The sequence below is a fragment of the Anopheles coluzzii genome, chromosome 3 (genome assembly GCF_943734685.1).
Source record: "Anopheles coluzzii chromosome 3, AcolN3, whole genome shotgun sequence".
In the NCBI taxonomy this organism is placed as follows: domain Eukaryota; kingdom Metazoa; phylum Arthropoda; class Insecta; order Diptera; family Culicidae; genus Anopheles; species Anopheles coluzzii.
This window is the reverse complement of record NC_064671.1, coordinates 67,243,024-67,257,780: the sequence shown is the minus strand read 5'-3', so window position 1 is coordinate 67,257,780 and position 14,757 is coordinate 67,243,024. Positions and strand designations below refer to the sequence as shown.

Below are 14,757 nucleotides of genomic sequence, written 5' to 3'. Positions count from 1 at the left end.
CACACACGCGACTCCTGTCTACGCAGTTCCGCTTCAACCTTTGTCATAGTACGCACGTAGAAACACACCGAGCTCGGGAAGGAAAATGTCCCTCCGCCATTGCGCCTCCAGCTTGAGCACCTCCTCGAACAGCTCCCACAGCACTAGATGGTTTTCATCTTCCCGATCGATCGAGGCACGCCTTAGGCACACGGCCGTGTACGTCTTGTCCAGCGGATGTTCACACCCGTCCCGCTCGTTGGTGCCACAGCCCGCACACGGTTTGTGGGAATTTTCGTGAAAACACTCCAGACACTCGGTGTGAAACAGGTATCCACAGACGCTGAGCCAAACCGACTGTTCTACGATACCGCCACAGATCTTACAACAGGCGTACATGTTAGTTTCGGGTGCTTTTTTTGGGTCTTGGACAACGATACTGCTTAATAGAAGGCGTTTGCTTTCTACTTTGATCAACATAGCGAACTGTCGCAACACTGGTTGCTACGATCGATACGCCACGATTTAAATCACGGAAAATGTTGACTATCCCTGCCCCTCCATGGCGTCACACAACGCCCAAACTATTTCACCACACCATGTATGTTTCGCTTTTTGCCCCTTGGTTTCGGTTCCTTCTTCACCTTCTGGCCACACTGGCTACACTTGCCACCCTCGACGAGTTGCTGCAGTGACCGTAACTCCTTCTGCACCTTTTCAATGTCTTCCGTCAGCCGGCACAGTTCGCGGCGCTTCTGGCACTGCATCGCATCGTAGTTGAGGTAGATGCGCCGCAGTCCCTCCCGCGAGACGGTATGCCCCAAGCGCCACCGGTTACTACACTTTTGCCACTGTGCCTCGTCCTCCTTCGGGCAGGGCAGCAACGTGCTGGCGATAAACTTACTGATGCACGATTCGTGGTACAAGTGGCCACATCTTGCCGCTAGGATTTCGTCAATCAGCGTGTGATTGCAGATGGAGCAAATAGGAAGCATCTTCTTGATGATGATTAGACGATGGTGGCGGTGGTGGTGAGACTTTTTGCAAAGCGGAAGCGTTGAGAAACAATACGCCAACTTTGGCTCTGACGCACTCCCTATAGCAATGTCCAGCGCATACTACGATAGTTTCGCAGTAATTGACAGCGTTTGAAGTTTTGCACCGGTCACTGGCAACCTCTCAATTCTCCCCATGGTTAAATTCAAACTGGACACTTACCGAGCCGCTTGGAGATCTCCGAGTTGTGCATCTTCGGGTTGTCCTGGGCGATTTTCCTCCGCTGTAACCGGGACCACACCATGAACGCGTTCATCGGTCGCTTAATGTGCTCCTCGGCCGGCTTCTTCAACATCGCCTGACCGAGCAGGCTGTGAAGGGAGGTTGGGGTCGGGAATCAGGAGAAGCGGAAACAGTGGTTCGATCCGTTATAATGTGGTAATAAAGAGGGGGTAGGTGAGCTGCAGCTTCACGTTGCCATGCTCATCTGTCTACTTACCCATTGCCGGCCGCACCGTTCAGCAGTCCACCGACGTTCTGGTGCAGATTGGTCGTCTGCGAGTTGTGCAGCGCGTTCACCGACGAGGCATGCAAATTTTGCGAATGTAGCCCGAGCGAGTTCAGTGCGTGCGATGATTGATTCGAGAGCGACTGGGACGTCGGTATGGAGAGCGAGTGCGGGAGCGATAGGCCCGGTATCGATAGCGACGGTATTCGATCCATCATTTTGCCGTAGATCCGCTGGATCCGGTCGAGCGATGACGGCGCGTCGGGATGGATTTGACAGGCCGCTCGACCGCTCGGTGCGTCCTTGGGAACCGGAGCAATCAGCGTATCACCGTCGTCACGGTACGGTGGTGCCAATTCCGCGCTGCAGAAGAAAGCAAAGCGAGTGTGATGTGGTTAGGGATGGACGTGGAAGCATTTGGTATGTAATTTGCATGGCGCGGGATTGATTAGTTAGATTGGTCAAAGGATCGAGTAATAAGCAAGCTCGAGTTAGTGATAGTATGCTATGGGATAAACTTCAAATCTCCTCGAAGAAAGACCGATGATTTGCAAGTGTTTTTTTGCAAAACACATCATCTTCGTTATTGATAAGTAACGGTTTCAGTGATGCATATCATTCTGAATACATCTGCTTTAGGTCTTTTAAAGTTTGATAACGATACGAAATATCTTGTACATTTTGATTTACTATTTTGATTTCGATATGTTTTGGACGTTATCAGAAACAACAAAAATTCTCAAAGAAATGCCAGTTTTAATTTCTTCAAGTTTGCAATGATCACAGACGTTCTGTAGACTTATTATTTTATTACAATACCTTTCAAAATCACTGTAACGAGCACTTCACAGATACACATGTTGTATGCTGTAGGCAAAACAAATGAGACCTTGGGAGGAGCTCTGTGTTTTTCCCTCTGTTCTGTGTTTATCCTTCTGTTTTCTTGGAGCCTTGACATTACATCCCTAGTGATATAGTATAAATTCCAATTATGTTGTATTGGGTGTACGTCTTCAGAGTGTATGAGTGTAGCTTTAGATTTGTCGACATAAAGCAACTTCTATGTTCTTGCCTGAAACACGAGACTGTCCAATTATTAAAAAAAAAAACAATGGGAAGATCTCCTGTAATTTGCTCATCAGGGACATAATAGTGTAGAAGTATAGATAAAGATAATAAGTGTTTGGATAGACAATATAGATCCTCTATATTTAATGGTCCTCATAATGTCTAAATTGCATATGCCGCATGCTTACGGCACTCGAACGGTTGTCGAATGAAACAGGATGCTTCGAATTGAACGGCCAATATTGAAATCCCAACCAATGCCAACCAATTCAAATCACTCTACGTTATCGATGTTTTGGAGGTTTTTAATAATCCTACATACATAAAAATGTGAGAAATCAAATTAACTTCAATTTTCCATGTCACTTTTCGTTCGATCTTCCGTTCGAGTGCCGTGATCAGGCGGATAGGCTGGACTGGAAGAGATCGAAACGCTTGAGTCCTCCTGGGATGTAGGACCCTTCCTTGAGTCAGAGAAATAAATGTTTCCAACCATCTCACAAATATGACTTAACACGAATATGAAATTATACATTTTAACACTTGTTTGTAAACAATGCTGCCTGGGTGTTTCTTCAGTTGTTTCATGATATCCCATGAAGACTCTACATTCATTATTACTTCCAAAAGAGGGTCTAAAGATCTTCCCCAGCTCTTAACAAAACTTCTTTGTGTCTATGAGTTTTGCTGGTACAGTAAAATATATACGAGTTTTGGTAAAATATGTACGAGTAAAACATATACGCTTTTCATAGCGAATGACAAACAATCGTGCCCCAAGACTGCCTGTCCAATGACAATTCTTCGTTGGCTTCAAAATGGTCATTCACTTTGAAACGAGCGCGTCCACAACAAATCCTTCACACGTAAAGAACCAACTCATGCTCCTGACATGATGATCGTAGGCAAACGATTAAAAATACAAGTAGAGTTGATTACTACGCCCCTTGCTTCTTGCCGCGTCCACGTCCTTCCTCGAAGCTGGAAATCAAATTGCAGCCGACCACGGACTGAGTGGGCCACCGCGCACCCACTATTGCCCACCATATACCCAACGCTACCCAGCTTGGTTGTAAAATTTCCAATTTATGGTCGAACAAACTCTTGCGCGCTCGCTTGTGGCTTGATCTTCCGCGCGACGCCCGTGATCGGTGCTTTGAAAAGTGATACGCTTGTTTATCAGCGTCATCTCCTCGCGTCGAGGGGAAGCGCAGTGGAGCGCAGATGAAATGTTGGCATCATGATTAACCTTAACATCCAATCAAATCGCCAACCGGCAGCGACACCGGTGCGTGGCCGGCAAGATTGGGGCTGCTGCTGCTGGTGCTGCTGCTGCGGGAAGGCATAAAATTCAAGTAGCAATAAACCGGTGGGACACCCCGTTGTGCAAGTATAGTTTGCCGGGCAGTGCCTGTGTCATAGCACAGCAAAGGATGGATGGACGGACGGATGGACGGATGGACAGGGCGACCGGTCTCGGCGGTCATTTTGGCTCAGTTTTGGCGTTGCTGCTACCGGTAATGTGCTGCGTCGTGCTGCGAACTCAAGTGAAGTCCACAAAGCCGGTAGCCGGTCTAGGTGGAATAGAAGGTTGGCGGTTACAAATTGCTTAATGAAGCTAATTATAGCTCTTCGGAATAAAAATTAATGCACTTATTTATAGACTTCTCTACAAATGAGTTCAATTTTCAACACGATTTTAAACAAAAGTATTGCAGAAACCAATACATTTTTTCATAGAAATTTCCTTCTTCAATCCTTCAACTCTTTAACTCCAACTCATTCATCTGTGAAATTCCGGTATCGAACTCCACTCCAAAAAGCATGACGCCACAATGTCTGACCATACCACACGCACCTCACTTAGCGTGGAATGTCCGGCCGGGCACGATCGAACCCATCCACAAAACGGAATGACTCCAACGCGCTGGGGTGGATGCTTCAAGAAAACAATCTGCTCGCCCAGCAGAGGGTCAGGAATGCAGACACGCAACTTCCTGCAACGGCCCGAAAACCACCGCGATCAAACGAATTCCTGAGTGACAGATTTAAGCACCTCTTCTCGATGGGGGGTGGCCCAGACGTACCTACACCATATACACACAGGCACGTACAGTTCTGACACTGGTCGTTTACTTGAACCGAAGGTTCCAATGCTGGAATGTGTTCCTAGTGGCTGTTTACGTGTTGAAGCAGCCAGTGGTTCTAACCGTGGTAAAACAGTGATGCCTTTCAATAACGCCTAATCAAACGGTAGAACAGTACAAGTGTGATTGTGCGAATTTTTGGACGGTGTGAGAACTCCACACTGAGATACGTTCAGCATCCCCCTTTGTAATGCCTTCCAAGAGGAATTCAATTGCCATAAACTTTGTCTAGCGTTTCTTCTACACATCGTTTTTGGGGGCAATTATTGTCCTCTGCTAAGTGACTGTAGTTTTAAGGCTTAAGTAGAAGATATGGTCAATGAATAGCAAACAAGACACACTGCTTCTTTTCATTCACCTCAAAAGGCTCAAAAGCATCAAAAGGATTAAACATTCAACAAAATTAACAGCACAACAAGACACTGCTGTTGATGGGGGACAGTGGAGAGGCGATCGAATACCGATTTACTAACAACATCGGGCGCATCTTCTTTTCTCACCTTTTGCCTCACTGGGTAAAAACCCCCCGAGAAAAACGACAGTTAAAGACATTCCTGTTTCTTCGGACCTTGAACTGATTATTAGCCGGGCAGGCCACGCTGGTTTCGACGATTCGGTCATCATTAATAAAAACTTAATTATTATTTATTGAAGATTTTGATTCCGTTTATTAGCGTTTCGTCGCATTATGCCCAGCAACGAAACACAGCAGCAGCAGCAGCTTCATTCCGAGGAGATGCTTTGTTGCTTTAATCGTTTCCTTTCACACTTTTATTTTGTGACTCCGGAATCCGATTGCGGAACACAACGGTTTGGAGTGTTAAATATTTTGAGCATTTCATCACAGTCTGTTATCGTTAAGTCGGAGAAGAAAAGGGGATGCTTCTGAGTGAGTGTGTTTTTGTCGATCGAAAAGCTCCTTACAATTGTTTGTAGTCACTGAAAAAATGCATCAAACAAGAGATAGAATTTCGGGTTTGCGTTTTGAGCACAGATTTCTCAAATATTTTTTTAAAAATAACGTCGTTTAACGTCCTCAATTTACCAACCAACAAGCTACCGAGCGGGTGCCTTGCCACCACAGGCTGAAACAATGCGCCGGAAAGTGGCAATTTAGATTTGAATATTAATAATGCTAAGCTATGCAGCGCGCGGGCCTTAATCAAACGCTCCCGCGTGAACTTTGCCACGTTCCGAGCCGAGCACAGGGCCCCAGCAGGGCGGCGGCAATCATGCGGTGATCACCCAATTTTTCACCCAACCCAACACACACACACCAGAACGGAAGCGAGAAGCGAGCGGTGAGTGTTTGGTTCTAAAAATAATACTCCATAGCCCCCCATCAAGCAGTTTGGGGAGTGCTAGAGGAGGGGGTGCAATAAAATTAAATACTAAAATTTATCATTGGCTGATTATAAATTCATAAGATTTGTTTCGGAACGAGCTCGAATCATCATCAGCGGGAGCGGCGGTCGTGTGTGTGTTGGCGTTCGATGCCGCCGGCAGCACTCCTTCAGCACACAGGCATAGGCCTCAGTCAGCGGCATCGGCATTTATGCCGTCCGTATGCTAATTTTGCGGGGCCCGGGATACCTCAGACAGCACCTACTGGGAGGAGAAGAAAAGGCGAATGGATTTTCTAACACATTGCGCCGCTTTGTTTTATTGGTGTGTGATGAAGAAGGGAAATTGCTGGTAGCACGTGCTCTCTATAGCACACTGCTTGGGGGTTTGTATGGTGCTGCTTTTTTTTTTAAATGTGAATACCGCCAGATTCTTGCTGTCACATAATTGAGTGGGAGTGTTTTCATTAAAGGAAGAATTTATTAAAGAAGAAGGATGTGCTTACGAAACACCTCACCTGCGAGCGTGTTAAGCGTTTGTCTCTGGCATTCTTGCAATCGAGTCATCGTCGGCTTGATACATTTTTGTTTGGAAAAATCATATTGGATTTCGTTTTCTCGACCCAAAACCCAATCTCGTGTCGAGATTGCAATCAGAAAAGCTTGTATCCCAAATATAGGTGACAGTTTCTTCTTTTGACTATAAAACAAACTTAAATATGTGGTCTGTGCTACAAGCAATAGGTTGCTGAATACCCCAATAGATCAACATTATGTTTAGTTAAACTGTATTAAGTGTAATATTTTATAATAGTTCCCCCTTTTTCTGTGGTCATTTATGCAAAAAAATGGGATATTCTGAAGCGTTTGGTACATGTCTGTACAATATGTGCATCATTTTAATAAACAAAGCCATAAATTTGAAATTGCACTATTTTTTCACTTCTGATTGTTTCTGAAAGGACTAAGAATAAGTTTAAAAAAGAAACTTAAAACACACAATAAATTTGTTATATTTTTTGAGTTTCTAAAAATTGTTCAACCTTCAATCACAAATTGAATCCTATTAAAGATTTAATTTTTGCTCAGCGGTTTATAACAGTGAATATGCAACTAGTACATGCAAAATAAAGCAAAAACAAACAACCTTATCATCTTTAACAGGATTGTTTATTTACCCCTCTTTCCTACTAATAACCCTTTTCCAAGTGACAGTTGAAGAAAGTTCAAGTTCTGATTAATTAAAATCAGTTCGCCCCAACCCCAACTGGTTGCCGGCGAGGGAGAGAGTGAAAAAAAACAACAACCTTCAATCCCTTCAATCAAGGCGGTGCATCCTGACTTTCTCAACTTCCCCCCTCTCTGTACCCAGGGTCACAAAACAAAGCAACAATAAAATGGCTCGCAAATAGCGGCAGGGTAAAAACAGTGCTCCAACTTGACGCACTCTCAAACCGCCTTGTTGAGGCTGCTATAGAGAGAGAGAGAGACAGAGATCCCGCAAATGATCGTTAATTATTTGCCCCATTATTCGCACTTCAACCCCGGGGGCGCGCTAATGATGCAAATGGCAAATAAATTTTCAACCACCCGAGCTGATCAGCGGGAAGGAAGGGAAAGACAGGGAGAGAGGCGATAACGACCTCTGTTTTTGTAACTGCACGAGTGCCCATTAAGTGCCGGTGGAAGACGTTAAAAAATTAATTAATTTTATCATAATTAATTTTCACACCATTTCATTCGCAGCAAAGGCTCTAGAGCGTGAGGTGATGGAATGCCAATATGATTGAACCTGCGACAGGATTATTGCTAGAGTGAGGTTGAAGGACTTTATTAAAATCATTTAATGGTGGAAATACACGCTTTTTTAATTTTTAAACTATGATGATCATTTCAAAGATCAGAAAAAGATCATTTATTTAGTTTACAATTGTCTAAAAATTCGTATTAGTTCTTACATGATAACACTTGTGTAAGATATAAACTGAAATAAGGTACTTCAAACAATGATAAATTAACTCCCCATTACCTTCAATTCTTCCAAACATCACCATAAAAAGAGCATAATAGGCTGAACAATCCATCCAGTTGCATCTTGTGCATAATGCACATACAAACACAACACGCTAAGCGCTTTTCTTTACTCTCCCTCATCTGTTTGATAATAATCAAAGCCGCTGAATTGAGCTAAATCTTAAACCTTGGTGCTGCCAGCATGTCTAGAGCAACCCTCTGTACCTATCGTTCGTCAAATTCCATCTCCTCTGCCTTCCACCACCGACACCGACCAAAAGGGAGTCGTCGTCCTCGTTTTCGGTCTTGTTAAATGATCGTTGAAATGCCGGTGTAAAAATGATTAATGTACCTTCGTTCCATACCACCATCAGCTGCCACCCTATTTACGGTCTTTTGTTCTCCCACCAGGGGGGGGGGGGGGGGGGAGGGGGCGGAGAAGGAACAAAAATGTATCGTTAAAACGTTTTGTATCGTCCGCTTACTTAGACCGCGAGCCGGAATAAACGATCGTCTGCTCGTGCTCCGTTTGTGCCTTTTTGTTTTTTCTCGCTGATGTCAGATCTCCGGGGTCACGATGGTCAGGACTGTCGGGAAGGATCATCGTAAGAAGGTGTGTTGTGTTAACGAAAGGTGTTTGTTTTCTTTTTGTTCGGGTGGACCAACCCTTAAATTTTGGGGGGGCTTTCTGAAATGGATCTTCGTATGTCGGGCACACTTGGGCGGGGGGAAATAATAACAAAAAACATGGAAAGGTAAAGTAACGTGTAAAGCGTCTTTTTCATCGCATTATCCATCCCATTGTGGGTGCTTTTGTTCAGATTGATCTTATGACAAATGATCTTCAAGAGAAACAAAATCAAATTAGATTGAAAAAAACGAAACTGAAGAAAAGTTAATAGAAGTAACAAAACGTGTGTGTTAAAACATGACATATTATACTGTTGAAGAAAACAGTTTATAATCGGTGAAAAATTTGGCTTTTTTATCTGCAACATACGTTAAATTCTTCAAAGTGCACAAAAGATTAGATACTTTAAATCACCCACTGCTTATTACTAATCTTTCCATGATCACAATACTTAGTTCAAGGCTCTAAAACAACAGCAATTGTTTCAGTATCCTACTCGTCAACTCAACAACACACACAACCGGCAGCAGCAGTATCCGCGTCGATAACGATGAAAAAAGGCATGTAACCCGCTACAAAGGAGGAAACAAGTCAAGCAGCCCTCACACTGCCGCCCCTCATTTGTCCGGTCCATTGAAAGCTTCTAATCATTTACAAAAGAAGCGAGAAATAGTCGCGCAGCATTCGAAAAAGAATGCGATCGCGGCGCGCCTGAGATGATATTCGTATCAGCAATAGCACACACAAAAACAAAACTCATCCACACAAATGAGCGCTGGCATGGGGCGTCGTTCCGCTTACAGCTCTGTGGCAGGGAATGATGAGAAAAGTAGAGGATGGTGTAGTAGAAAAAATGAGGAGAGAAACACTCACACACACAAGACACGACGGCTAAATAAGCATAGCGGGCCAGGGGCGGAAAGAATGCAATGAATGTAGCGAAAGATATTAATAAAGGTAAAGGTCCCGCGGATTGAACAGGGCGTGGAGCGATTTCTATTGATTTCGAGCTCAAACTGCCCACGAAACGTAGCGTTTTAATCAGCCGTACCGTGCTAGACACTTTTCAATCCACACCCCTCCCAAACCACACCGACAGGACACGATGGCGTGCGAGAGATGCCGCGGCGGCACGATGGGCACGATGAATGGAGAAAAACTGACAGATCGAATCGAGCCGAATTGGACAAGGTTGTTATACAAAAAGGTGGTGGCGTGGTTGAAGGAGAGGGGATCTGTGGAACGGTGGAACCTTTATTGCATCAATCATAACACCTTTTTGCCCCGTTCACTTCTCGCTCTCTCTCTTTCTGCTCGTTGGAAAAGGGATTCAAAACAGCGCACCCCCGGCGAACACGTTGTTAGTGGAGATTAGACAGGCTGGTACAGCTTCCTCAGGTCTCCCCCTACCCCCTTAAGACTCCAGTAGGTGCCATTTACACCCACGGCAAAGACCCCCCCGCGGGCACTGAAACGGAGCTTTTGAACGACGCGAGCTGCTGCGAGCACCACCACCACACCAAACACTCGCGCGCTGACACTGATCGAGCTTGTCATTGTACGTGGCAAGGCTTATTGATGATAAAATCATCAAAGTTGACCGACAGCTCGAGGGGGGGGGGGGGGATTCTTTTCTGTTGTTGTTGCTGTGTTGGCTGTGTTGTCCCGCTTTTGTGTTGTACGGGCTAGTAAGTTTCTCGCGCGCGCTTTGTCGGGCCGGGCGTGAGTAATGTGTCAATTAAGGGTTATATTTAGGGTGAGCAGGCGAATGAGAAGAAGAAAAAAAAGCAAACCGAAAACGACCGCACGAATATATCAGATCACAACGCAAATCTCTCTATTGGTCAGCAATGTTCCTGTTTGCCAGTGTTGGCATTGTACTTGCTCGCGTTAAGCACTATCGGACGGGGGGGTTCGTCGCTTGCTCGATTGAAAGCTGCGCGATCGTGTGCGCGATCTGCCAATGGGGTGGATGGTAAAGCCAAAGCTCTGCAGACTGCAAAGTGACAGTATCGGTTTGAATAGTTGCATTAGCAAAAAAATACGAAGCAAATCTTCAATTGGGAATATCAAATGTCCAATGATAGTGCGAGAGCTTTCAGCCGTCATTTGACGAACTATTCATAAAACGGATGAATGAAGAGTTACCATTGAGGATTGTGACATGCAAGTGAGGGGAGGGGGGGGGGCTAAATGGTTCAGGATTTTCGGACGAATAAATCCCCACGCTGACTAATGAGCATCTCAATACACCACATTCCGTGATGGAGTCGATTTGATTGAGAAGACATTGACGGGAAGGAAGGAAGGCCGCTCTTAATAATGAAATACTTTGGATTTTCACAGCACACAAACACGGCAACAACAACAACAAGTGTTGCACACTAAGGGCACACTATTTCAATCAAACCTTCCCTTGCTGTGTGGCAAACAATAGACATTCCCCCCCCCCCCACCCCCCCGCGGGGGATATGGAGAACCTGATCCAATCGAGGCCCCACAGAGGTTCGACAATTCATCCATTTTCATTAAATCCCGCTCTCAATGCACTCGGAAACGAAATAATGAGGATGCGGGATTGTTTTCGGGAAAACTGCTGCTGTAAAAGCAACTCCCGACCCGACTCATTTCCTTCGGACCCAACAAACCCCCACCGGTCGTGTCACACCGGTTGACAGGTTGTTTGAAAGGGAAACGCTCCTCAGTCGCTTTTTCTTCTTTTGCCCGCCGCTGCCCGTTCGTTGTCGCCATTGTGTCGCCATTGTTTTCGTCGCCCGTCGACGGGCCGCCTTTTTTCCCGTACTGTTGGAAGAATGGCTGTTGTTTTGTGTGTTCCATTGGAAAATTGAAATGAAATAATGAACTGAATCCTAATGAAAAGCCAATGCTGCCAATGCAGACGCGCGCGCGCTTGGAAGGTGGGATGATGGGGATTGAGGGCACACACACACATAACTCTTTCCAGCGTCTCGTTACCCTGACGCCCCGAGCTGCGCGTGGTGTTGGGAGCTGCATGGTTGCAGGTTTTGCGTTGTCCCGGTGATGCCGGTTTCCCTGTTGGGATGTTGACTATTTGTGGGTATGTGTTTGTGTACGTGTCCCAGACAGGATGGCATATATATTGGGTGGCACTGAACGGTACGCTTTGTTCACCACTTTTTTGGCTTTTATTTCAGCTATTCGAGACACGTTTTTTCCTTCATGCTTGTGTCGCTACCGTTGTGTGCAGGGAGATGGGTGTTTTGTTTTTTGTTCGTCGATTTTGTTTAGCAGGTCTCGAGAGTATGCAAGCTAAGAGCTCATAAAACGGGGAATAATTTAAAGTGATTGTCAAAGGAAGTATTCATGGGACTGTTTTCGTTTAAGCAGGCAGTAAAACGTCTGTGAACTTTAGACTGAGTTTGACAATAACTGTCCATAAAACGAGGATCAGCTCATAGAATTCCGTTAAAAAATCGGAAAACCTATTCTATACTATTCTATCATTTTTCCATCGCTCTGTGTATAGAATTGATAAGAAAAAGTGCGTTGAATAAAATAAGAAATAGAAAAGTAACGAGCAAATGATGTCCAAGCAACACTTCTTATCCGTTTGATACTGTTGTTACAAAACACTGTTACACTTTCAATCGGCAATGGTGCTGTAGTAACATTTTACATCACTATGGGAAAGCATTTTTTGTACACAAAACAATTTATACTTATCCCTAAAAAATATAAATATATTGTTTGAACCTCAAAGACTATCGTGCAGTGTTTAATAGTTTGTTTGCAACATCGAATGGCATATGAAGAGGCGAATTTATCCATCCCGGGGTCCTAAGCGTGGGATCGAAATGAGGCCCCAAGTTTCAAAACGAAAGTCCCGAAAATTATTTCGCATTTATTATGAATATCTTTCCGAATAACAAATACACAATCCTGAATTCATTAGGGATTGATTTTGTTGTGTCGTTTTATATGGCAGCTAGTACATTATTTTAATATTATCTAATAGTCTTCATGTATTCAGACTTACATATTTGGCATATTTTTAGGATGTCCATTATCGTTGTTTTCGGTAGTGCAAAAAATCCAAACCATATTGAAATACTAGCCAGTGTTCGGTGCAAGAAGATTTTCACTCTCTATAGAAGTTTTTTAAAAACAAATACTCATCTAGTCGTTTTACTAGGCTAAGAGTATTTTATATGGGAATGATTCAAACGATGAAATGATAAAGTGTTGTTATTAAAACTCCGGACTTTCCAAATTTCAGTACAGATCTGGTTGATCTACCTTGATTCAGTTACCAAGATATTAACCAATTTGATGACTGTAACGACCTGACAATTGGTGTAGTACATTTAAAAGGCATATTTGGAAAGCCTGACAAAAAAAACTGAATTTTATTCGTATGAACTTTTGTGTTTTTAGAACAGAGTTTGCCATTCATTTGTTTGCTCAATCTTGTACATGAGATGTGAAAGCCACTATACAAAGTTTGTGTGATTTCCTGTTTCACTGATACATAAAAATTGCCTTAAATAAATGGCCTTTTTCATGCTTTCTTGTCATGAGAGGTTTTATTTATATATAAGAGTGCAAAAAGAATGTTCAGTTTGTGTAAGCGTTCAAAAATGATGTTCAAAGTTCGTAACAACTTTTGATTGCTATAAACGTTATCAGCGCATTCCACACACTTATTTGTAAGAATGTACTACTTTTAGAAAGATATAGTTTTCCATTCATATCTGCATTATTGAAAAAAACGATTCAAAAAGTGCTCGGGGACCCTTAACTTGTCAAATGTTGCAAATGTTTGTCCTCCCCAAATTAACGTACTTTTACACTACCAGGGTTCGTTTTTTTATGTACATTTTGAAAACACTAAATTGTTTGAAGCTTAATTTTCATTGATTGTGTTGTTACTTAAAAGTAAAGTTTTTATTTTGATGGTATTGGGATAAATTATTGAAAAAAAAATTAACTATTTTTGCAAATGAAGGCCCAAACAAAATTCTAAACTACTCTATACAGCAAATAAATCAAGTTAAGGTTAGTTACGTTAGAGTTAGTTACGATTCAACGAAGTAAAGGTAGGCATCAGAATTTCAGTTGGCCGTCAATTGTTTCCTTCTATTTCAACAATGTTCAAAAGCAACTTAACATTATTTCTTTGGACTCATAAATGGTGTAAGTAAATTATTACCATTACTTTTTGGAGCAAAATATTATTTTTCCAGTGTTTGAGTACTGAGAAAAACAAATTTAAGTTGTATAATAAATATACTGTTTGAGTACTGAGAAAAACAAATTTAAGTTGTATAATAAATATATTGTACTTTCTACTTTCTATTTCTTTTCATATTGTACGTTGTACTTTCAGAAGATGTAGCGACAAGTAATCCAGATTGACTATTTGATGACGAGCAATTGATATGAATCGAAGCCAATAATTAATAATTTATAATTTGTTTTTATTGTTCCTTAAATAAGCTAAGATAAAAGTTCACATTTGACGCGCTGTTTGATACAGTTTGATCACTATTCATCACAATCAAGAGGTCTGAACCTTCTGACTAATCTGCAAGAAGGGATTAAAATCTATAAGTTATCTTGATTTTTGTATATTTTAATTGAATTAGGATGAAATAGAATCCACAATGTTTTGGCATGGAAAATAAACCAAATAATTTCAAATTACCTCGGGCGTGACATCATACAAAACTCACAATAAATGTATCAAATGAATTGATCAATTGTTTATGGTGGCAATACCCATATGGCTTTCCCATATATACTATCTTTCATTCACACTGTCAGCTTTAACTGTGGCTTCAAACACCATGGCAAAAGTTCACTCAATATTAGCACATGATTTATCGCTTTATCGTGTGTTTGTCCTGTACGAGTGCTTCAAATAAGTCAGCTCATCCGCCTCACTTAACAACTTATGCTGGTTCTCAATGTGTTTCCAATCCAACCACCGACACCAGCAGCTAAACGGAAAGCAAAAAAACATCTTTTCGCATCGTTACAATTTATGGCTTTAATTAGTAACTTCTTGACTGGTCGGGCTGCGGCGTACGC

At 42.9% G+C, this 14,757-nt stretch overlaps 1 protein-coding gene across 2 annotated transcripts in view; it reads right to left on the bottom strand.

Moving 5' to 3' along the window:
* The window catches only part of LOC120958485 (transcription factor Sox-19a), a 48,444-nt gene that overhangs the window by 25,731 nt on the left and 7,956 nt on the right, over positions 1-14,757 (bottom strand). For both annotated transcript variants that reach the window (XM_040381333.2, XM_049610149.1), the window contains exons 2-3: positions 1,475-1,846; positions 1,198-1,346 (exon numbers count right to left, since the gene is read on the bottom strand). In XM_040381333.2, the coding sequence (XP_040237267.2) occupies positions 1,198-1,346; positions 1,475-1,846 (521 nt within the window). The remainder of the gene's footprint in view (positions 1-1,197; positions 1,347-1,474; positions 1,847-14,757) is intronic.